This window comes from Saccopteryx leptura, chromosome 2, assembly GCF_036850995.1.
Source record: "Saccopteryx leptura isolate mSacLep1 chromosome 2, mSacLep1_pri_phased_curated, whole genome shotgun sequence".
In the NCBI taxonomy this organism is placed as follows: domain Eukaryota; kingdom Metazoa; phylum Chordata; class Mammalia; order Chiroptera; family Emballonuridae; genus Saccopteryx; species Saccopteryx leptura.
Window position 1 is genome coordinate 114,106,120 of NC_089504.1, and position 23,919 is coordinate 114,130,038.

General features: G+C 46.0%; 1 protein-coding gene across 4 annotated transcripts in view; it reads right to left on the bottom strand.

Moving 5' to 3' along the window:
• Nucleotides 1-23,919, bottom strand: part of DDX11 (DEAD/H-box helicase 11) — a 53,101-nt gene that overhangs the window by 21,563 nt on the left and 7,619 nt on the right. For all 4 annotated transcript variants that reach the window (XM_066368571.1, XM_066368570.1, XM_066368568.1 and 1 more), the window contains 3 exons: nucleotides 9,680-9,928; nucleotides 8,132-8,218; nucleotides 7,685-7,842 (listed from right to left, as the gene is read on the bottom strand). In XM_066368571.1, coding sequence (XP_066224668.1) covers nucleotides 7,685-7,842; nucleotides 8,132-8,218; nucleotides 9,680-9,928 — 494 coding nt within the window. The remainder of the gene's footprint in view (nucleotides 1-7,684; nucleotides 7,843-8,131; nucleotides 8,219-9,679; nucleotides 9,929-23,919) is intronic.

Sequence of the window (23,919 nt, forward strand, 5' to 3'; positions counted from 1 at the left end):
GTTCTTTGTGGTACTCATCTCATTCCAAACAGTTTAGTCTTCTGTCTCACTGACCACACTAGCACGTCCACAGGCCGGACCTGGGCGTGCCCTGTTTCTGTGGAGTGCCCCCCACAGCAGCAGGCACACAGCTGGAACTCCATGCACATTTTTTCTTTCTTTTTTTTTTTGTTGTATTTTTCTGAAGCTGGAAACGGGGAGAGACAGTCAGACAGACTCCCGCATGCGCCCGACTGGGATCCACCCGGCACGCCCACCAGGGGGCGATGCTCTGCCCACCAGGGGGCGATGCTCTGCCCCTCCGGGGCGGCGCTCTGTCACAACCAGAGCCACTCTAGCGCCTGGGGCAGAGGCCAAGGAGCCATCCCCAGCGCCTGGGCCATCTTTGCTCCAATGGAGCCTTGGCTGCGGGAGGGGAAGAGAGAGACAGAGAGGAAGGAGAGGGGGAGGGGTGGAGAAGCAGATGGGCGCTTCTCCTGTGTGCCCTGGCCGGGAATCGAACCCGGGACTTCTGCATGCCAGGCCGATGCTCTACCACTGAGCCAACCGGCCAGGGCTATGCACATTTTCTAAGCGAAGCCCTGAGTGACTGAGGGACTAAATGATGCTGTCACTCGGGACCAGATAAATCTCTTCTCTCCTCAGCACCTCAGTCTGTCCTTTCTAAGAATAAATGAAGAGCCTATAGCACTGGGGGCTGGTAAGTCAATCCATATTACGTGGCTGGATGTCTAGTCAACATTATTAGTCTACACTTCTTAGAAACACAAATAAAGGCGTCAGAAGCTGCACAAACTAATCTCTAGGATTCACGGCTTTTGCCTGGACCCTATGGAGCACTTTGTTTTTTTAACTACAAACTCTACTCAAGGTCTTTAATGTTTCCCAAGGGGCTCTAGAGGAGAGGTAGAAGGGCAGACAAGCAATCTTGGAGGCCGATGGAAAAGGGTTTATGGAGGGGGGAGGGGGCAAGGGGGATGTTGAGGGGAACACGGGGTGGGGGAGATGTATTCAGTGGGACACTTCAATCTATGTAAACACAATAAATTTAAATCAATTCAAAAAAATAATAAAGTGGGCATGTCACCATAAAAAAAAAAGGGTTTCTGGAGCACTTGTTGCTCCGTTTTCCCCCTAAGTGTAATGCATAAATTTGTTCAGACATTTCAGCCCTGAGTAGTCAGAAGTTTTAATCTGAATCCAGGTCCTGAAATCTATGCTTAAGTGCAGGCCACTGAGCACCAACAAAGAAAATGCCAGGACCAGATGGTTTCACTGGTGAATTCTACTTAATATTTAAAGAAAAAAAACACAAATCCTCTTTAAACTCTTCCAAAAATTTATTTTTATTTTTATTTTTTATTTATTCATTTTAGAGGGGAGAGAGAGAGAAAGGGGAGAGTAGGAAGCATCAACTCCCATATATGCCTTGACCAGATAAGTGCAGGGTTTTGAACCAGCGACCTCAGTGTTCCCAGGTCGACGCTTTATCCACTGCGCCACCAGAGATCAGGCTCTTCCAAAAATTTGAAGAGGAGAAAGTACTCCCAAACTCATTTTATAACACCAGCATCAGTCTGATATCAAAGCCAGATAAGGACACTACAAGAAAGAAACTACAAGCCAATTTCTCTGATAAAAACAAATGCTAAAATTCTCAACCAAATACGAACAAACCCAGCTCAGCAACACACTAAAAAAATCACACATTGTAATTAAGCAGGATTTATCCCTGGGATGCAAGGATGGTTCAACATAAGCAGATCAATAAGTGTGATACATCACATTAATCCAACGGAAGATAAAAAACATATGATTTCAATAGATGCAGAAAAAACATTTGACAAACTCAACATCCTTTTTTTGTGACAGAGAGAGAGACAGACAGTTAGGAACAGACAGGAAGGGAGAGATGAGAAGCATTGATTCTTCGTTGTGACATCTTAGTTGTTCACTGATTGCTTTCTCATATGTGCATTGACAGAGTGGGGGTAGGGCTACAGCAGATCAAGTGACCCCTTGCTCAAGCCAGCAACCTGGGGCTCAAGCCAGCAATCATGAGGTCATGTCTATGATCCCACGCTCAAACCAGCAACCCTGCACTTAAGCTGGTGAGCCTGCGCTCAAGCCGGATGAGACCTTGCTCAAGCCGGCGACCTCAGGGTTTCAAACCTGGGTCCTCTGCGTCTCAGTCTGACACTCTATCCACTGCACCACTGCCTAGTCAAGCTCAACATCCTTTCATTGAAACTATCAACAAATTGGGTATGGAAGAAAAGTACCTCAACATAATAAAGGTAATATTTAACAAGTCCACTGTACTCAGCAGTGAAAGGTTGAAAGTTTTTCCTCTGAGATCATAAAGAAGACAAGGCTGCCCACCATCACCACTCCTATTCAACATAGTATTGAAAGTCCTAGCCAGAGCAATCAAGTAAGAAAAGGGAATAAAAGGTATCCAACTTGGAAAGGAAGAAGTACAATTGTCTCTGTAAATGACATGATCGTATATTTATATATATAACCCTAAAGACTGACAAAAAGTTGTCAGAACTAATAAAGAAATTTAGTGAAGTTGCAGAATACAAAAACAACCTATGAAAGTCAGTTGCATTTCTATACATTAACAGAGTATATGAAAGAGAAATAAAGAAAACAATCCCATTTACAAGGGCATCAAAAACCATAAAATACTTAGGAATAAATTTAACTAAGGAGGTAAAAGATCTGTATACTGAAACTATAAGGCATTGATTAAAAACAAAACAAAACTAAAGACAAACAAATAAAAAATATCACATATTTTAGATTGAAAAATTTAGTATTAAAAAAATAATAAATAAATTAAAAAAAAGAAAAAAAAAGAGAAAGAATTAGTATTGCTAAAATGTCCATACTATACTACTCAAAGCCATCTCTAGATTCAATATGATACCTCTGAGGTTTCCAAAGGCACTTTTTACAGAAATAGAAAAAACAGCCTGACCAGGTGGTGGCGCAGTGGATAGAGCGTCGGACTGGGATGCGGAAGGACCCAGGTTCGAGACCCCGAGGTCGCCAGCTTGAGCGCGGGCTCATCTGGCTTGAGCAAAGAGCTCACCAGCTTAGACCCAAGGTCGCTGGCTCCAGCAGGGGGTTACTCGGTCTGCTGAAGGCCTGCGGTCAAGGCACATGTGAGAAAGCAATCAATGAACAACTAAGAAGTCGCAACGCGCAATGAGAAACTGATGATTGATGCTTCTCATCTCTCTCCGTTCCTGTCTGTCTGTCCCTGTCTATCTCTGCCTCTGTAAAAAAAAAAGAAAAGAAAAAACAATCCTAAAAACTGAATGGAACCACAAAAGACTCGGAATAGTCAAAGCAATTCAGAGAAAGAAAAATGAAGCTGGAGGCATCACACTTCCTGGTTTCAAACTGTATTACAAAGTTATAGTAATTAAAACAGTATGGTATGGCATTAAAACAGGCACATAGACCAATGGGCAGAATTGAGAGTGGAGATGTAAACTGATACATATAGGGTCATCTAATATTTGACAAGGAAGCTAGGAATCTTCAATGGGAAAGGAAAGTCTCTTCAATAAATGGTGCAGGAAAAACTGAATATTCACATGCAAACAAATAAAACTGGACCTTTACCCTACACTCTAATTAACTAGAAATTGATTAAAGACTTAAATGTGGCCTGGCTGGGTGGCTCAGTGGATAAAGCATCAACCTGGCACACCAGAGGTTATGGGTTCGATTCCAGTCAGGGTACATGTGAGAAGTAATCAATGAGTGCACAACTAAATGGAACAGCTGAGTGAAAAAATGAGTGAATGCTTCTCTCTCTCTCTCTGCGTTCCTCCCTTTCACTCAAATCAATGGAAAAAAAATTTTTTAAAGATTTAAATGTAAGACCTGAACACATAAAACTCCAGAATAAAAAAAAAAAAATAAGGAAAAAGCTCCAATGTTAAATTCATCTTGGGAGTGATTTTTTTTTTGGCTATGACACCAAAAGTACAAACAACAAAAGCAAATATAAACAAGTGGGACTATATCGAAGTAAAAAGCTTCTGCACAGCAAAGAAACAACCAACAAAATGAAGAGGAAACCTCCCGAATGGGAAAACACATTTGTAAACCACGTATCTAGAAGGGCTTAATATAAAAACATGTAAGGAATCCCTACAACTCAAGAGCAAAAAAACCCCCAAATAATCCAATTAAAAATGAGAAAGGACTGAAATAGACATTTTTCCAAAGAAGATATATACAAATGGCCAACAGGTATATGAAAAGATGTTCAACATCACTAGTTGTTAGGGAAACACAAATTGAAGTCACAATGAGAAACCACCTCACACATGTTAGAATGGCTATTATCAAAAGATAAGAAATAACAAGAAGTGTTGGTGAGGATGTACAGAAAAGGGAAACCTTGTGTACTGTTGGTAGAACTATAAATTGGTGTAGAAACTGTGGAAAACAGTATGGAGATTCCTCAAAAAAATTAAAAATAGAACTACCCTATGATCCAGAGGTAGTCAACCTGGTCCCTACCGCCCACTAGTGGGCGTTCCAGCTTTCAAGGTGGGCGGTAGTGGAACAACCAAAGTAAAAATAAAAAGATAGATTTAACTATAGTAAGTTGTTTTATAAAGATTTATTCTGCCAAACTTAGCGAAAATCCAACATAAAGCACTTGGTAAGTAATTATTGTTATATGCTTTAACTTGCTATAACTCTGTTTTATAAATTTTATAAAGTAAAGTTACTTCCCTACTTTATAAATCACCATTACTGTGGAACCGGTGGGCGGTTAGAAAATTTTACTACTAACAGAGATACAAAAGTGGGCGGTAGGTATAAAAAGGTTGACTACCCCCGCTATGATCCAACAATTCCACTTCCGGGTATATAACTGAAGAGAATGAAAGCACCAGCTCAAAGACGTATCTGCACCTCAGGTTCACTGCAGCCTTATTTATAAGAGCCAAGATATGGCTGCAATTTAAGAGTCCACTGAAGGATGAATGGTCAAAGGAAATGCGATAAACACACACAGTGGAATATTTATCAGCCATAGAAAAAGAAGAAAATCCAGGCATTTACAACAATACAGAAGAAACAAGAGCATTATCCTAAGAGAAATAAGTCAGACAAAGAAAGACAAATGCTCTAGAATCTCCTATGTGGTATCTAAAATTCCAAACTCATAGAAAACAAAGAGTAGGTTGGTGTTAGCTGGAGGGATGGGGGGGGGGTGTAATGCAGGGGGGGAAGGCTGAAGAAGGTCAAAAGGTACAAACTTCCAGGTATAAGATGAGTAAGTTCTGGGGGTCTACTGTGACTATAATTAACAATAGTGTACTGTGTACTTAAAAGTTGCTAAGAAAGCAGATCTTAAAAGTTCTCACCACACACACACACACAAAAATGGTACTGTATTTTTCGCTCCATAAGATGCACTTTCTCCCCCCAAAAGTGGAGGGGGAAATGCCCGTGCATCTTATGGAGCGAATGTTATTTTTTTTTTTTTTTTAGCTGCTACAGGTTCCCGGACATCTAGAAGAGTATTTGAACATTAAAGTCTCTTCTCATTTGTTAATAACAGTGTTAATGGTTGTTAATATTGCTGTTGAGTTTACATTGTTCAAATATTATTGTGGTATATTTTATTAAATATTTTAACACACCATTTGGTTCAGAATATTTTTTTCTTATTTTCCTTCTTAAAACCCTAGGTGCGTCTTATGGAGCAAAAAATATGGTCATTATGTGAAATGACAGATGTGTTAACTATAGCTCCACTGTGGTAATCGTTTTACAGTATGTTCAGATTTCCAATCAGATTGTACACTTTGAACTTGCACAATGCTGAAACGTACACAATCTGTGTCAACGACATCTTGATAAAGCTGGGGAGACAGTCGGGGCAGCTGGGATGCAGGGTGTCAGGATGAAGTTAGATGGGGCGCTGCAGGCAGACTGTGAGTGTGGATTCATCCTTCACAAAGTCAACAGAGGGTTTCAGGCCTTTGGAGTGACATTCGGACAGACACGGTGACCACCATGTGGATGGAAACGTGAAACACGTGGCAGCTGGAAAGACCTCTTCCAAGCTGGGGGCTTGAGAGAGATGATCTGAAGGAGCTCTCAGGCCTTAGAGGAAGAGCCCCTGAACCTCAAGGCCATAATGACCTTTCTTTTTCTTTTTTTTTTTTCATTTAGTGAGAGGAGGGGAGGCAGAGACAGACTTCCGCATGTGCCCCAACCAGGATCCACCTGACAAGCCCACTAGGAGGCGATGCTCTGCCCATCTGGGACCCTTGCTCCATTGCAACTGGAGCCATTTTTTACCACCTGAGGCAGGGAGCCATCCTCAGTGCCCAGAGCCAACTCGCTCTAATTGAGCCTTGGCTGCAGGAGGGGAGAAGAAGAGGGAGGGAGGGAGGGAGGGAGGGAGGGAGGGAGGGAGGGAAGCAAGAGGGGGAGGGGTGGAGAAACAGATGGGCACTTCTCCTGTGTGCCCTGACAGGAATTGAACCCAGGACTTCCACACCCCAAGCCGACATGCTACCACTCAGCCAACCATAATGACCTTTCTAATGCCCAAATCACTACCTTGCTTGAAACCTCCCACAGCCGCCGGCTGCTCTGAGAAAACACCCAAACCCCTCACTGCCAGCTGCCTCGTCCTTGGCTTCCCCTTCCTCTCCTCCTCAATCACTCATGGCTCAGCAGCCGGGCCTTCCTTTTGTTCCTCAAACACACTCAACCTGTTGCATTTCTGGGCCATTGCGCTACAGGTCTCTGACCTGAATGAACTCTCTTCTCCTGGGTCTTCCCACCGCTCTCTCATCCTTCAGGCCTCAGCTCAAAGATCACCTCCTCACAGGTCTTTCCTGACTTCTCCAGAGGTGTAACCCCACAGCCCACCCACTTTACCCTCTTTTACTGCCCTCTTAGGCAAATGTGCTACTTTCAAATAATGGCCATTTACACACTGTCTGTCTCCCTCCACTAACCGCAAGCTCTCTGAGGGCAGGGGTTGTGTCTGTCTTATTCAGCTCAATATCCACAGCACCTAGAAATGTGCCACACTCAGGGTAGAGTCCCAAAGGGCATCTGTGAAGCATGAATGACAAAGGAGGGCCTCGTGCGGGGCACTGTGGTCCAGAAATGGGCCTGGCTGTTTCCCGTGTTAATTTTTAGTTCACCCGTATGTTACAGCCCATAAATGAGAAACCTATAAACCAGGACCACAGAAGCCATACAGTGAAAAGAAGAGCTAAGGATCCCTTGGTGGTCTGGGTCACCAACCTTACCCAGTGTAGTGTGGTGCTGAAGAGCCTGATCTAGAGCTGGGTGGGGGGCTCAAGCCTCAGCTCCACACTGCCTCACACCTCGCTGGGCCACAGTCCCTCAGTGTAAGGAAAGGCACAAATACTGTTGTGAGAATAATGGAGTTAACACACATGCTGGCAGCCTGGGCCTGGCAGAGAGAGGGCTGGCTATCACTGTCCTCATCACTGATGCACCCCGAGGGGCACCTGGCTGAGAGAAAAGAGGCCGTGGCTGGCAGTCAGGTGCCCTAAGAGGGACTGAGCAGCCTGCCTCCTTCTGGGCATGAGAAAAAAGCTGCCTCCCTGGCAACCCCAGGAGACCCTGCATGGGGGGGGTAGTGCTGGCTTACCCACTAGCGGCTCCTTTCTCCTCTTCACTCTCGTACTCGGAGAGGACTAGCTCCTCCTCCCCAGGTGCTAGCCCCTCTAGCGGCTCGGCCTCTGATCCTGCTGCCAGTGTGTCCCTGCTGAGGCGGAGGAGACACTCAATCTCTTCTTCTTCCTGTCTCTGTACACGAGCATTGCAGGTGGGAAAAGAAAACGGTCTCAGTCCTGGTGCCCCCACCTCCTTGACCACCAGCCTCAGTGTGGCTTTCCCAAGGACAGCACGCATGCATGCCACCAACGTGGGCCTAGCTCTTTCCCTGGTATTAATCCCTCGCCTCAAGCTCCTCGACCACTGCATGATAAGAACTTTGTCAGCAGGAGTCAGGGAGAGGAGCCTAAAGTCCTGGCCATTCACCCAAGGGAGCTACACCTCGAGGCCCCAGGCAGCCACTCCAGGAGATGACACTCACCTCACGCTTGGCTGCATGCTTGAACTGTGTGTTGTGACGGAGCTGCTGCAGGCGTTCTTCTCGCTTCTTCCTCCTGATCTGCTCCTTCTAAAGGGCAAAGCAGCCATAAAGGAGACTCCTGCAGGAAGCCCCAAACCAGGCCTTTCTTAAAGAGTCTGGGGGCCCTGGGCGGTTGGCTTAGTGGTAGAGCATCAGCCCAGTGCAGATATCCCGGGTTCAATTCCTAGTGAGGGCACACAGGAGAAGCAACCACCTGCTTCTCCACTTCTCCCCCTCCCCTCTCTCTTTTCCACTCTTCTCCTCCCACAGTTATGGCTCCATTGGTTTGAGCACATTGGCCCCGGGTGCTGAGGATGGCTCCATGGAGCCTCTGCCTCAGACGCTAAAAATAGTTCAGTGGCCAGCAGCCCCAGATGGGCAGAGCATTGGCCCCAGACAGGGGTTCCTGAGTGGATCCCCATCTGGGAGCTTGCAGGAGTCTATCTCCCCTCCTCTAACTTGGAAAAGAAGAAAAAATAAATAAAAGAGTCTGGAGCTGCTCAGCCTAGTGCCTCTTCCCACAGGGCAGTTCTCTGCTGGCCAGCACTTTAGCACCAGACCCTGAACCTCGCCAGTTCCAGCCTCGCTGCTCACTGCAGGAAGTCTGTATACTGCCTCCCAAAGCCATACCCTCTCAATCAAACACATTCTTTGAGTCTGTAGCCACCAAACCATGTTGTGAATAGCAATAGTGAGGTAGGTTCCTTTTCCAGGTAAGTAATGAATGGGAACTGCCAACTAGAGAAGGCCTACTGACATCAGCTTAAAAGCACACCAAGCAGACCTGACCTGCGGTGGCACAGGGGATAAAGCATCAACCTGGAACACTGAGGTCACTGGTTCAAAACCCTGAGCTTGCCTGGTCAAGGCACATACAGGAGTTGATACTTTCTGTTCTTCCCCCCTTCTCTCTCTCTCTTTCTCTCTCACTCCCCTCTCTAAAATGAATAAATAAAATCTTAAAAAACAGTCTGACCAGGCGGTGGCACAGTAGATAAAATGTCGAACTGGGATGCAGAGGACCCAGGTTCGAGACCCCAAGGTCGCCAGCTTGAACGTGGGCTCATCTGGTTTGAGCAAAGCTCACCAGCTTGGACCCAAGGTCGCTGGCTCGAGCAAGGGGTTACTCGGTCTGCTTTAAGGCCCACAGTCAGGGCATATATGAGAAAGCAATCAATGAACAACTAAGGTGTCACAACAAAACAACTGATGATTGATGCTTCTCATCTCTCTCCATTCCTTGTCTGTCTATCCCTCTCTCTGACTCTCTTCTCTCTCTCTCTGTCTCTGTAAAAAAAAACACCACAAAACTTAAAAAAAACAAACTAACAAAAAAAATTGCAAGTGTGAAACACCAAGAAATTTCAAGAAAGCTGCCAGGAGAGCTAAGATGCATTGCAAAGGCAAAGGACACAGGCCATCTAAATCTTGGACCTGACCCAAAATCATCACTGCAGTCCTCTTTCTAGATCACACCCCCTCCCTGTCCCCTCCCACCCCCAATCTCACCTTTAGTTGGTCCGCCAGATCCCTTTCTTTTCTCTTCTGCACAAACTGAGTAACCCAGTCAGGCTCTGCAGCAGGCCTCAGGGTGCCTGGGGTCTCTTGACTTGAACATGAAATACATGGGGTCTGGTTCTTCTCATCATTTAAGGGGGCAGTTCCAGCTTCAAGGAGCCGTGCCTCCTCTTGACGTTTCTTCTGTTCAAAGTCACGGAGCCAAGAGAGGGCCCCACAAATAAGACTTAAGGATTTTCCCTACAGGAAAAAAAATGTTTGCAGGAATGAAAAACAAAAAACAAAGCTTCCCAGCCTGACCGGGGGTGGTACAGTGGATAGAGTGACTTATTATGCTGAGGTCCCAGGTTCAAAACACTGAGTTCTCAGACTCGAGCACAGGCTTGCCGGCTTAAGCATGGGATCATCACCATGTCCCATGGTACCTGGCTTGAGCCCAAAGGTTGCTGGCATGAATCCCAAGGTCATGGCTTGAGCAAGGGGTCACTGGGTCAGCTGGCGCACCCTGCCAACCCCGTCAAGGGATGTATGAGAAGCTGTCAGTGAACAACTAAAGTGACGCAATTACAAGTAGATGCTTCTCATCCCTCTCCCTTCCTGTCTTTCTCTCTCTGTCTCTCTCACTTAAAAAGAAAAAAAAAGCTTCCCAAAAGACCTTTTCCATTTCACTAATGCTTCAAAGAAGGTGTGACTTTAATATTAGAAGGTGCTCTAAGACCAGCCTGGGGAAGAAAAGGAAGGAAATTAGCAAGACAGGGCCAGGGTAAGTGGGACCAAGGAAGAAATAAAAGTGAAGCTCTTTGCTTAATTATATAGTTCACTGTTCCTACAAGAATTTAAAGTGGCTTATCAGGTTACATATAACTACTGCAAGTTAACATAATTAAAAGAAAATGAGAAATTAGATCAACAACCCCCAAAAGAATTAAGGTGAAAAAATGCAGCACATAAAATCCCATCCATATGCTGAGAAGGAGCCACCCTTGCTCCACCACTGGGCAGATGGACCACTTGACTCTAGCAGCCAGTGGGCAAATAGAACACAATCAGTCCCATGAGTTCTAGTGTTCAAAGCTTTGTTAAAGCAAACCAATTGCTCTAAAGAACACAATTCTTCATTTAAAGTCCAGAATTTTCTCTGTGGTTCCGGTTTACAGATTGAATCATGTCCCCCCAAATTCATGTCAGTCCCAAACCCCAGTGTCTCAGAATGCGGCCTTATTTGGATGCAGGCTCATTGGAGATATATTCAGTTAAGATCACTGGTGCCCTTAATAAAAAGGGGAAATGATGCCGGGTGGATCCCAGTCGGGCGCATGCAGGAGTCTGTCTGACTGCCTCTCTGTTTCCAACTTCAGAAAAATACAAAAAAAGCGGGGGTGGGGGGGGTGTGTGGACTCAAGGGCATGTATAGAAGGAGGGCGATCTACAGGGGAACACAGCAATCTACAAGCCAAGAAGAGGGGCCTGAACAGATCCTTCTCTAACTGCCCTCAAAAAGAGCCAACACTGCCCACACCAGAATCTGGCCTCCAGGACAGTGAGAGAATAAATTTCTGTTGTTTAAAGCTCTGCAACTTTGTAAGCTTCTTACAGCAGTATGAACAGACTGAGCAGTCCTTCTAGAGAGGCTGCCGCAGTGAGTTTCAGAGCCGCTTCTCAGGTGTCTCAATAGCAGTTCATTTCAGGTGAGTCTCAGGAGGGGCCAATACCTTCGGATCCAAGCCATCAGCTCCCTGAGCCTGCTTACCCCAAGGGTGATCTCGGAGTATCCAGAGTGAGATTCTGAACACAATCTGGGCCTGGAGGAACTGTAAGTGAAATACACATGTGTGTCCAGAGTTGGGGGAAACAGCAGAGCATAGGGGCTAAACCTCAGACTCCACAGCCAGATAGCCTGGGCCAAATACTGGCTCCTTCTCCACTTATCAGCTCTGATTTCATGCTAACCTCTGTAGGCTAGTTTCTACAAATGCAAAATGGGAGTAACAGTAGCACATTCCTCAGAGTTGCTTCAAACATTAAGTTAAATACTCATAAAGGTTAAAGAATTAGAATACCTTGTATATAAATGAGCAATTGGAACCTCTTTTTTTTGGCCGTAATAAGTAATAATAAAATAGTTGGCCCTGGGCAGTTGGCTCAGTGGTAGAGTGTCGGCTTGGCGTGCAGGAGTCCCGGGTTCAATTCCTGGCCAGGGCACATAGGAGAAGCACCCAGCTGCTTCTCCACCCCCCCCCCCACTCCTTCCTCTCTGTCTCTCTCTTCCCCTCCCTCAGCCAAGGCTCCATTGGAGCAAAGTTGGCCCGGGCACTGAGGATGGCTCCATGGCCTCTGCCTCAGGTGCTAGAATGGCTCTGGTTGCAACAGAGCAACGCCCTAGATGGGCAGAGCATCGCCCCCTGGTGGGCATGCCAAGTGGATCCCAGTTGGGTGTATGCGGGAGTCTGTCTATCTCCCCGTTTCCAATTTCAGAAAAATAAATAAATAAATAAATAAATAAATTTATTAACTCAGAACCAGGATCTATTAGCTTTTATCAAATTCCCAGAAGGCCCTGTGACAGACTGACACTTCTAAAGAATGGATGGCTCACATATCTTCAGAAAAGCCCCATATGTCCCATTTCTGTCAATTTGTGATAAATCCTGAGTGGCAAACTTGCAGACAGCACCCCCCAGGAAAAGCTGGAGGCAACCATTCTGAGCTGCCCGTGAATAGGGAGCCATCTGCTTTAGCTGTCATAAAACTAGGGACAGGAGAGGTGGCCCCGTAACAAGTTTCTGAGGCGACCAAGTTACCTTCCAGAAACAATGCAAAGATAGTCTAATACCAAGAAAATAGATAAATAAAGCCTTGCAGGTCTATATTCTATAATAAAGCCTCAAATATTTTAGATTGGAAAATGTTAAAAGGACTTATAACCAAATACTCACTTCATTTAGAAAGCAATTTAATAAAGCACCCACAGTATACCTAGCCTTGTGCAAAGTTATTTCCTGGAAATTTTTCTACCATAACACAGTTTAAAAAAATGTAGGCAGAGACAAGTAAATTCATTCATTCTAAACACCTATATCACAGCAAGCACTAGGCTAGGTACTGGGAACAGATCTCCCTGGGAAGTGCTCACAGGCACAAACATAAATATATGATCCAAGGGCTTCACAGATCCCTGCCGGGACATAGACTCCAGCATTCAGAACTCCCATTGCACTGCTGTACAAGGTGCAGTGGGCAAAAGGCAGAAGTCAAGTCAGTGTGATGACAGATTCATGAAACGCTTAAAAAGGTGACTTAAAGGGACACTAGGCATCATCAGGCAGCTAAAGGGGAAACTGAGTAACTGAGGCAGAGGACTAGCAGGTGAGGCACAGCCTGTCACAGTATGGCGCCCTCTGCAGGCAGTGGGGCACAAGGACAGGGGAAGAGCTCTGTTAGGGGCATGATGTTACCAAGAAGGTAACTGAAGTACACAGTAGGGAGAGGAGGCCACAGAGCCAAGAGCACCCGCATGAAGGGCTGAGCAGAGGAAGAGGACACCTGAAATGGGCAAGCGGCTGAGACGGAGACCTGAGGGGAGGAGGGCCTCAGGTTAAGGAAGGAGGAATGAGCACGAGCTCTCTACCTCCTCAGAAACACTAAAATCACAACAACGGAATAGAAGCGGCTCTCACCACAAAAACAAAGGGAATGGAATAGGGACAGTAACCAGTTTTAGGAGCATAGAAGGCACAGTGAAGGGCACTGGGACTACGTGCTTACAGAAATCTGCCCCGTTCCCCCTCAGAAATGCCTCGGAACCAGCAGGACCAAGGCACAGCACTAAAAACAAAGGGGTTCATGGAAATTCTTTTAAAGAATAATTAGATTCCCAAGGTGCAGTCTGTTCTCCTCCCAGAGACAGGAAGTTATTCTCTGGAGAAGTGAAGCCCCGAGCACCTGGAGGCAGCAGGTGGAGTGAGGCAGGGCAGAGGGCAGGGCAGAGGGCAGGACAGAGGGCAGGACAGAGGGCTGGGCAGAGGGCAGAGGGCAGGACAGAGGGCAGAGGGCAGGGCAGAGGGCAGGACAGAGGGCAGGGCAGAGGGCAGAGGGCAGGGCAGAGGGCAGGACAGAGGGCAGGGCAGAGGGCAGGACAGAGGGCAGGACAGAGGGCTGGGCAGAGGGCAGAGGGCAGGACAGAGGGCAGAGGGCAGGGCAGAGGGCAGGGCAGAGGGCAGGGCAGAGGGCAGAGGGCAGGGCAGAGGGCAGGACAGAGGGCTGGGCAGAGGGCAGAGGGCAGGACAGAGGGCAGAGGGCAGGGCAGAGGGCAGGGCAGAGGGCAGAGGGCAGGGCAGAGGGCAGGACAGAGGGCAGGGCAGAGGGCAGAGGGCAGGGCAGAGGGCAGAGGGCAGGGCAGAGGGCAGGACAGAGGGCAGGACAGAGGGCAGGACAGAGGCAGGGCAGAGGGCAGGACAGAGGGCAGGGCTGAGAGCCCAGCAGTAAGTGAAAGGCCAGGTGCCCAGAGCCACTGGCCACACCCTCAAGAATCCTGGCTGTCAGGTGTGGACCCACTAGGCAAGAGATCAGAGCAGAAACTTCGCTGGAAAAACTGGATGGCTCTAGGGAAAATTCTACAAACACTAATAAATGGAGGCCCTCGGCTTTTTCTCGAATACCAACAGCAGACGGCAAGTATCACCAGACATTTGCGGAAAGCCTCAAAACAGAACCCCAAACTGGGGAAGTAGAGGGAATGGGACAAAGCAATGCAAGGGGAAAAGAACTTCAAAATACAACTACAATTGATATCTTCAGAAAGATATTGTTTTCATAAAACAAGAACAGTATGCTACTTTTAAAAAATTATAGAACAGCCTGACCAGGCAGTGGCGCAGTGGATAGAGCGTCGGACTGGGATGGGGAAGACCCAAGTTCGAGACCTTGAGGTCGCCAGCTTGAGCGAGGGCTCATCTGGTTTGAGCCCAAGGTCTCTGGTTCAAGCAAGGGGTTACTTAGTCTGCTGAAGGCCCACGGTCAAGGCATGTATGAGAAAGCAATCACTGAACAATTGCAGGCGTCCCCAAACTACCACCCTCGGGCCGCATGCGGCCCCCTGAGGCCATTTATCTGGCTACCCACCGCACTTCCGGAAGGGGCACCTCTTTTATTGGTGGTCACTGAGAGGAGCACTGTATGTGGTGGCCCTCCAATGGTCTGAGGGACAGTGAACTGGCCCCCTGTGTAAAAATTTTGGGGACCCCTGAAGGTGTTGCAATGTGCAATGAAAAACTAATGATTGATGCTTCTCATCTCTCCGTTCCTGTCTGTTTGTCCCTGTCTATCCCTCTCTCTGACTCTCTGTCTCTGTAAAAAAATAATAATAATAAAAATTAAAAAAAATTATAAAATAGCCTGACCTATAGTGGCGCAGTGGATAAAGTGTTGACCTGGAACACTGAGGTCACTGGTTCAAAACCCTGGGCTTGCCAAATCAATCAAGACACATATAGGAAGCAACTACTATGAGTTGATACTTCCTGCTTCTCTCTCCTCTTCTCTGTCTGTCTGTCTCTCTCTCCTCTCCTCTCTCTAAAAATCAATAAAGTTTAAAAATAATAATAAAATAAATTTAAAAATAAAAATTACAGAATAAGAGCAAGTTCTTGAATATCTACGAGACGATAGGCAAAATAAACTGAACCCATCCTAGCCGGTTAGCTCGGTTGGTTAGAGCACCATTCTGATATAGCAAGGTTGGCGAGTTCAAAACCCAGTCAGAGCACACATAAGAATCAAATGAGCCCTGGCCGGTTGGCTCAGCGGTACAGCGTCGGCCTAGCGTGCGGAGGACCCGGGTTCGATTCCCGGCCAGGGCACACAGGAGAAGCACCCATTTGCTTCTCCACCCCTCCACCGCGCTTTCCTCTCTGTCTCTCTCTTCCCCTCCCGCAGCCAAGGCTCCATTGGAGCAAAGATGGCCCGGGCGCTGGGGATGGCTCTGTGGCCTCTGCCTCAGGCGCTAGAGTGGCTCTGGTCGCAACATGGTGACGCCCAGGATGGGCAGAGCATCGCCCCCTGGTGGGCAGAGCGTCGCCCCATGGTGGGCATGCCGGGTGGATCCCGGTCGGGCGCATGCGGGAGTCTGTCTGACTGTCTCTCCCTGTTTCCAGCTTCAGAAAAATGGAAAAAAAAAAAAAAAGAATCAAATGAGTGCATGAATAAGTGGAATAACAAATCGATGTTCGTCTTTCTTGTCCATCATCCAAATCAATAAATAAAAAATTAAAAACCAATACAAAAATAATAGAAAGATGGGGCAATAAAGTTAAAGAAATCTCAAGAAAGTAGGATTTCAGGCAAAAAATAAAAACAAACAAACTACCAGACCTGTGGTGGCACAGTGGAAAAAACATTGACCTGGAATGCTGAGGTCGCTGGTTCGAAACCCTGGGCTTGCCTGGTCAAGGCACACATAGGAGTTGATGCTTCCTGCTCCTCTCCCCTTCTCTCTCTCTCTCCTCTTTCTCTAATATTGAATAATTAATTAATCAGTTAATTAATTAAAAATAAAAGCAAACCATGGTGCCCAAAGAGATGGGAAATTAGAAAGAAACTGATAGATATGTGTATTCCAAACTGCCCTCTTGATGTTCCCCTTATCTGTCAGACCTCACCCTATTGGACTATCGCCCCTGAGGCAGAGGAATTCCAAAAAGCTGACAAGCCGCCCCAAGGAGCGGCTCCGGACATAAACCAGGACTTTTGCCTCAGTATCCCCTCAGGCTCTATATAACTCGCCCTTAGTCTGTAACCCGGTGCACTTCTCCTGGAGGAGTGCCCCGGCAGGTCTTTCTCCTCTAATAAAGCCTGCACACCTGGTGATGGAGTGCCATCTCATTCTTACATCTGGTGCCGAAACCTGGGACGAGCTGCCGCTGCCCACTGCTTCCCTGGTTGTAAGTTTGGACGGCAAAGAGGGATCATCCAGGCAGTTAGTACCCTGTCCTGGGTTTCGGCTGGTCCGAAGGTAGTGAGTTATCTCAATTGATTGTTCACAGTCAGTTACAGATTGTCTCTCTCTTCAGTTGACTGCCTCTGCTAATCCTTGGATCTTTGATATCTGGGATCCCTGGGATAATAAGTGGGTAAAGCCATATTTAATATATCTCTATTTGTCAAACTTTGGTCTTCCAGACAGAAAACTCAAAATATATCGAAAATGAGTAAGGAAAAAAAAACCCTCCAAGGTTCTTGAAGAATTAACCAATTCTATTCTTACCTATGAAGATGAACTTAAAAATCAAGCATCTAATTCCTACTCTCAACCTTTTTCATGGGTAGGACTCATCAAGCAGGGCATCCAAGTGCTCAACCTCACTTCTGTATACATTTCTCACTGCTTTCTCTGTGCCTTCCTTAATAAGCCTCCCATCACTGCAGTTCCTTTACCATATCCACTCAACATCACCAAAAATCCAGACCCTTTTCCTCTTTCTGCACTTGATCTTAGCCAAAAGGCCGAGAAGCGATCCTCTTTCTGGAGTTCCTCTCTTCCAAGAAGACCCCACCTCAACCCTCTCAATTTGCTACACCAATCGGCCTACCCCGTTATGCAATAAGACTATCCCAATCAAAACTTCTCTAACCAGCCCTAACGGAACTCATTTGTGGTGCAATGGAACCATTCTAAAAACCTTAAACACCTCTTCCCCCTCCCTTGTGTCCCAGTAATAGTTGCGCTACAACTAACCTATTATGGAGAAGAAGAATTTTCAAACCAGCTGAGAACAAGCAGGAATAAACGGGCTGCCTTCCTCCCGGTCCTCCTTGGCCTTACCCTTGCCACCTCTATAACAGCTATAGGGATAGGTGGAGTTGGCTTAGGCCACAGTATATGGACTACTAACTAACTAAAGGCAGACCTAGAACAGGCCCTTGATAATTCAGCCACCTCTCTAGCCTCCCTCCAGAGACAACTGACCTCTCTAGCTCAAGTCGCCCTGCAAAACCGGAGGGCTTTAGATCTACTAACAGCTGAGAAAGGCAGTACTTGTCTCTTTTTACAGAAACAGTGTTGCTATTATATCAACCAGTCTGGCCTGGTCGAGGAAAATATCAACTCTCTCCGAAAATTTCAGGAACGAATCCGCAGTGGTCAGGTCAGCAACGGCCCCTACTCCGAACAATGGTGGAAAAACCCCTTGTTCTCCATGCTAGCACCAATTATAGGACCAATCCTAATTCTGTGCCTAATTTTAATATTTGCCCCCTTCTTTATCAAGTTCCTATAGGCCCGGATGAAAAAAATCTCTAGGATTACCTATAATCAAATGCTCCTACACTCCTATTCCCCAATACCCCAAGGAGAACTTCACAAGGGAAATATCAAATTGGTAGGGATGACAGCAGGAAGAAGCCGGCCCTCAGCCCGAGAAGTTCCCTCCTGAATGTTCTCCAAATCCTCTTCCTTTTTAACCACACATATTCAATCCTTCTAAAAAACTTACACCAACAGGTTTCCTGTCTTTTAAAATCTCCACATGTCCTCCCACTTGAGGGGAACCAGACCAGCCTGTCTCATGAGGCTCATCCAGGAGACCATGTATCACCATGTCACTCTGTCCACTTGGCACTCGCAGCAAGCACCTAACAATTATTACCTTGCAAGATTTTTCTACTTCCTCACTCAGGTGTTCGAGGACATCGCCTGGTTCAGACCTCACAGCATGAAAATTGACGACCTTCTTAACTGGATGGGGGACTTGGCTTGGCAAGGTTCCCTTCTTGACTTCTCTCCAGAAGAAGCAATAATTTTCCAATTTTTTCTCCTCTTTCTCCTCATCACCCCTTACCATATATTATAAAATTAATAACTGCCTTTTTTTATATGTAACCACAGAGTTGAGAAATGATCGGTATGTGTATTCCAAACTGCCCTCTTGATGTTCCACTTATCTGTCAGACCTCACCCTTACTGGACTATCACCCCTGAGGCAGAGGAATTCCAAAAAGCTGACAAGCCGCCCCAAGGAGGGGCTCCGGACATACCAGGACTTTTGCCTCAGTATCCCCTCAGGCTCTATATAACTCGCCCCTAGTCTGTAACCCCCGTGCACTTCTCCTGGAGGAGTGCCCCGGCAGGTCTTTCTCCTCTAATAAAGCCTGCACATCTGGTGATGGAGTGCTGTCTCATTCTTACAGAAACACAATTACAGGATTAACCAGAAGGTCCAAAACCCAGTGAATGGGGGTACCAGGAAGATTATTATCAAATATAAGGAAATGTCTCAGAAATGAGAGGTAGAAGTCCCCAGATGGAAAGTGCTCAGAGTAAATAAACATACACTCACAGGCCCATCAACATGCAATTTCAGAACACAAAGCATAAAGAGAAGATCCTGAAAACCCTGGAGGGTGAGGTGGGATCAGGTCACAAAGGACTGAGGTGGACACTGCCAATGGACTTCTCAACAGCAACAATGAAACTGGCGCGGGGAGGGGAGAAGGGCACCGATGGTGATGGACAGAGACGACTAGGAGCGGTGAACACACAGGCAAGTACAGATGACATACTGTAACACTGTGCGCCTCAAAAGCTGCATAATTTTATTAACCAGTGTCACCCCAATAAAGTCAATAAAATGTTTTTAAATGTAAAGATAAGAAAGAAACTAGTGAATAGAGAAAGCACTAGTGAGGGAGAATTATTTTGAAGCTAGCCTTATATACCTAGCCAAACTATATATTAATACCAACCAAGTAGAATTCATACATCTTCAGACCAGCAAAGCTTTACACACTTACTTTCTATGCAGCCCAGCTCAGAAAGATTCTTTACCAAAACAAGGAAGTAAACCAAGGAGATATGGAATAAAAAAAAAAACAGAGAATCCAGCCTGACCTGTGGTGGCGCAGTGGATAAAGCATTGACCTGGAAATGCTGAGGTCGCCGGTTCGAAACCCTGGGCTTGCCTGGTCAAGGCACATATGGGAGTTGATGCTTCCAGCTTCTCCCCCCTTCTCTCTCTCTGTCTCTCTCTTTCCCTCTCTCTCTCCTCTCTAAAAAAATCAAAACAAAACAAAAAAACCCCAGAGAATCCAACACAGAAGCAATAGGGAAAAAATATACATGACTGAATCTCAGAAATACTACGCTGGCTTAGTAAAAGAAACTAGACACAAAAAATTACATACTATATATCATTCCACTTGTATGGGATTCCATTTTAATGACATAGTGGAAAGATCAAACTAATCTACAGAAACAGAAAGTGAATCCGTGACTGCCTGGGGCTGGGGTGAGATGCCAACGAAGGAACAGCAGCAGGGAGCAACTTCCAAGAGGTACAGTGAACCTTCCAGGGTGAAGGCAATTATTTTGCATCTTGGTCATGTGGGGTCAATGATGACTGGGTTGGACATCTGTCAAAACTCACTGAAATTACAGATGTAAAAGGGGTACATTTAATTAAATGTCAATTATCCTCAAATAAGTTGACTTTTTAAAAGGAGCAAAGGAAAATCCTAGGGCAATAGCTGTGTACTAGCTCTAATGAGCTACTAATTCCGGTAAGAACAAACGTATAGAGGAGGACTTCAAGGAAGTCATCAGGTAAAACGGAACTGATTATTGCTATGGACTGAACTGTGTCTCCCCCATCCCACAAATACATATGTTGAAGCCCTAACCCCCTAAGACAGGGGGTGGGAACCTATGGCTCACGAGCCAGATGTCACTCTTGATGGCTGCATCTGGCTCGCAGACAAATCTTTTTTTTTTTTTTTTAATTTTATTTATTTATTTATTTTTTTTACAGAGACAGAGAGTGAGTCAGTGAGAGGGATAGACAGGGACAGACAGACAGACAGGAACGGAGAGAGATGAGAAGCATCAATCATTAGTTTTTCATTGCACGTTGCAACACCTTAGTTGTTTATTGATTGCTTTCTCATATGTGCCTTGACCGCGGGCCTTCAGCAGACCAAGTAACCCCTTGCTGGAGCCAGCGACCTTGGGTTCAAGTTGGTGGGCTTTTGCTCAAACCAGATGAGCAAAAGCTGGTGACCTCGGGGTCTCGAACCTGGGTCCTCTGCATTCCAGTCCGACACTCTATCCACTGCGCCACTGCCTGGTCAGGCGCTCGCAGACAAATCTTTAATAAAAAAAGTAGTAACGTTAAAAATATAAAACATTCTCATGTATTAGAATCCATTCATTTCCTACCACTCATGTTCATGGTTGCGGTTGGCTGGAACAGAACACCACCACAGCTGTCCTCCAGAACAACACCAAAGTTTTATTGGATAATGCATAACGTACATGCGTCATTGTATGGCTCTCATGGAATTACATTCTAAAGTATGTGGCGTTCATGGCTCTCTCAGCCAAAAAAGTTCCCAACCCCTGCCCTAAAACCCTAATGGAGAAACAGCCACTAAGGTCATAGAGTTAAATGAGGTCATAAAGGTAGAACCCTGATCTGATAGACATGGTGGTGTCCATATAAATAGGAAGTGACACCAAAGATATTTTTCTTTCTCTCTCTGCCATGTGAGGACTCAGCGAGAAGGTGGCAGTCTCAAAGCCAGGAGGGGAGTCCTCACCAGGAACCAAAGCCTGCTGCAACTGTACTCTCAAATGCTCCCGTCTCCAGGACTGTGAGAAAGTAAATTTCTGTCATTTAAGCCACACAGACCATGGTATTTTGTTGTGGCAGCTCTAGCAAACTAAGATCATAATTTTATGTGCTGAATACTGGTCTTCTCTGCTTTCCAAAAGATCATCACATTAGGCAAACTTTGGTCTTTTGTAAAAGCAAAGTGGCTTAACACAAACTTGCATAAAGCAAACTTTGGAAAGTGGAAGACACCCTTTACTTTATGCCATTTTGGTTTACAAAAGGTTTCAAAGGAATCCTCTATAGTGGTCCCTCAGTATCCACGGGCAACCAGGACCAAGAACTCCAAAAATGCAAAAAATGCAGATGCTCACATCCCCATATAAAATGATTCAGTATTTCCATATAACCTATGTACTACCTCCTGTATACCTTAAATCATGTCTAGATTACTTACATTTACTATAATGCAGGGGTCGGGAACCTTTTTGGCTGAGAGAGCCATAAATGCCATATATTTTATTTATTCATTTTAGAGGAAAGAGAGAGAGAGAGAGAGAGAGAGAGAGAGAGAGAGAGAGAGAGAAGGGGGGAGGAGCAGGAAGCTTCAACTCCCATATATGCCTTGACCGGGCAAGCCCAGGGTTTTGAACCGGCAACCTCAGCATTCCAGGTCGACGCTTTATCCACTGCGCCACCACAGGTCAGGCGAACGCCATATATTTTAAAATGTAATTCTGTGAGAGCCATACAATGACCTGTGTACCTTACGCATTATCCAATAAAACTTTGTTGTTGTCCCAGAGGACAGCTGTGATTGGCTCCAGCCACCCACAACCATGAACATGAGCGGTAGGAAATGAATGGATTCTAATACATAAGAATGTTTTATATTTTTAACATTATTATTTTTTTATTAAAGATTTGTCTGCGAGCCAGATGCAGCCATCAAAAGAGTCACATCTGGCTGGCAAGCCATAAGTTCCCGACCCCTGCTATAATGTAAATGTTATATAAATAATTGCTATACTCACAAAGAAAACCAGATAGAAGGTGACGGAAGACAATTTGACTTTGGGTGAGGGGTATACAGCATAATCAAATGTCAAAATAATCTGGAGATGTTTTCTCTCAACATATGTACCCTGATTTATCAATGTCACTGCATTAAATTTAATAATAATAATTTTAATTGACAAAAATTAATTAATTAAAAATAACTGCTATACTATATTGTTTATTGAATAATGACAAGAAAAAAAGTCTGTACATGTTCAGCAACTGTCATAGGCCAAACTTCATAGGACATGTCAGCAACAAGGCAACTTTTATTTCCAGTGCTGTGTGTGTGTGTGTGTGACAGAGACAGAGAGAAGGATAGATAGAGACAGATACACAGGAAGGGAGAGATGAAGCATCAGTCCTCCACTGCAGTACCTTAGTTGTTCATTGATTGCTTTCTCACGGGTGCCTTGACCAAGGGGCTACAGTACAGCCAGTGACCTTGGGCTCAACCCAGCAACCATGGGGTCATGTCTATGATCTCATGCTCAAGCCAGTGACCCCATGCCCAAGCTGGTGAGCCTGCACTCAAGCCGATGAGCCTGCACTGAAGCTGGTGACCTTGAGGTTTTAAACCTGGGACCTCAGCGTCCCAGGTCATCGCTCTATTCACTGCACCACCTCTTGTCAGTGCTTCTGATCCAAGGTTGGTAGCGACTGTGGGTGCAGAAGCCACGGATAACAGCCAACTAACTGTATTTGGGATTGCGCAGGAACCGGTATCATACTGAGAGACCACCAGATGATGTGTGAGGAATGGCCTTAGTATATTGAAAATGAAACAAATGTTTAAAACACAATTATTAAATCTAGAAAAATAAAATTACTCAAGGAAAAACCAATCACAGTATAGGACTTACAGGGTTTTTTTGTTGTTTTTTTTTTGTATTTTTCTGAAGCTGGAAAAGGGGAGAGACAGTCAGACAGACTCCCGCATGCGCCCGACCGGGATCCACCCGGCACGCCCACCAGGGGTGACGCTCTGCCCACCAGGGGGGGCTGCTCTGCCCCTCTGGGGTGTCGCTCCGCCGCGACCAGAGCCACTCTAGTGCCTGGGGCAGAGGCCAAGGAGCCATCCCCAGCGCCCGGGCAATCTTTGCTCCAATGGAGCCTTGGCTGCGGGAGGGGAAGAGAGAGACAGAGAGGAAGGAGGGGGTGGGGGTGGAGAAGCAAATGGGCGCTTCTCCTATGTGCCCTGGCCGGGAATCGAACCCGGGTCCCCCACACACCAGGCCGACGCTCCACCACTGAGCCAACCGGCCAGGGCCTAGGACTTACAGATTTATTCTCTCCCATTCAATATACATATATGAAAAAGCAAAATGACACAATACCATGTCCCAGTCTGTACTTTTCCTGTCCCAGGTGATCCTATCATCTCAAGAGAGTGACACGCTTCAATCACCAAGTGGGAGAAAAGGAATGACTCACTTTCTTTTATTCATTCATTCATTTATTCAACACATACTTATTAGAAGACTCCTGTGGGCCAAATGGGCCAAGCTCTACTAGATAGGGACACAGAGGTGAGGACCACAAGGTCCTTCTCCTCGAGGAAGTCACAGGCTA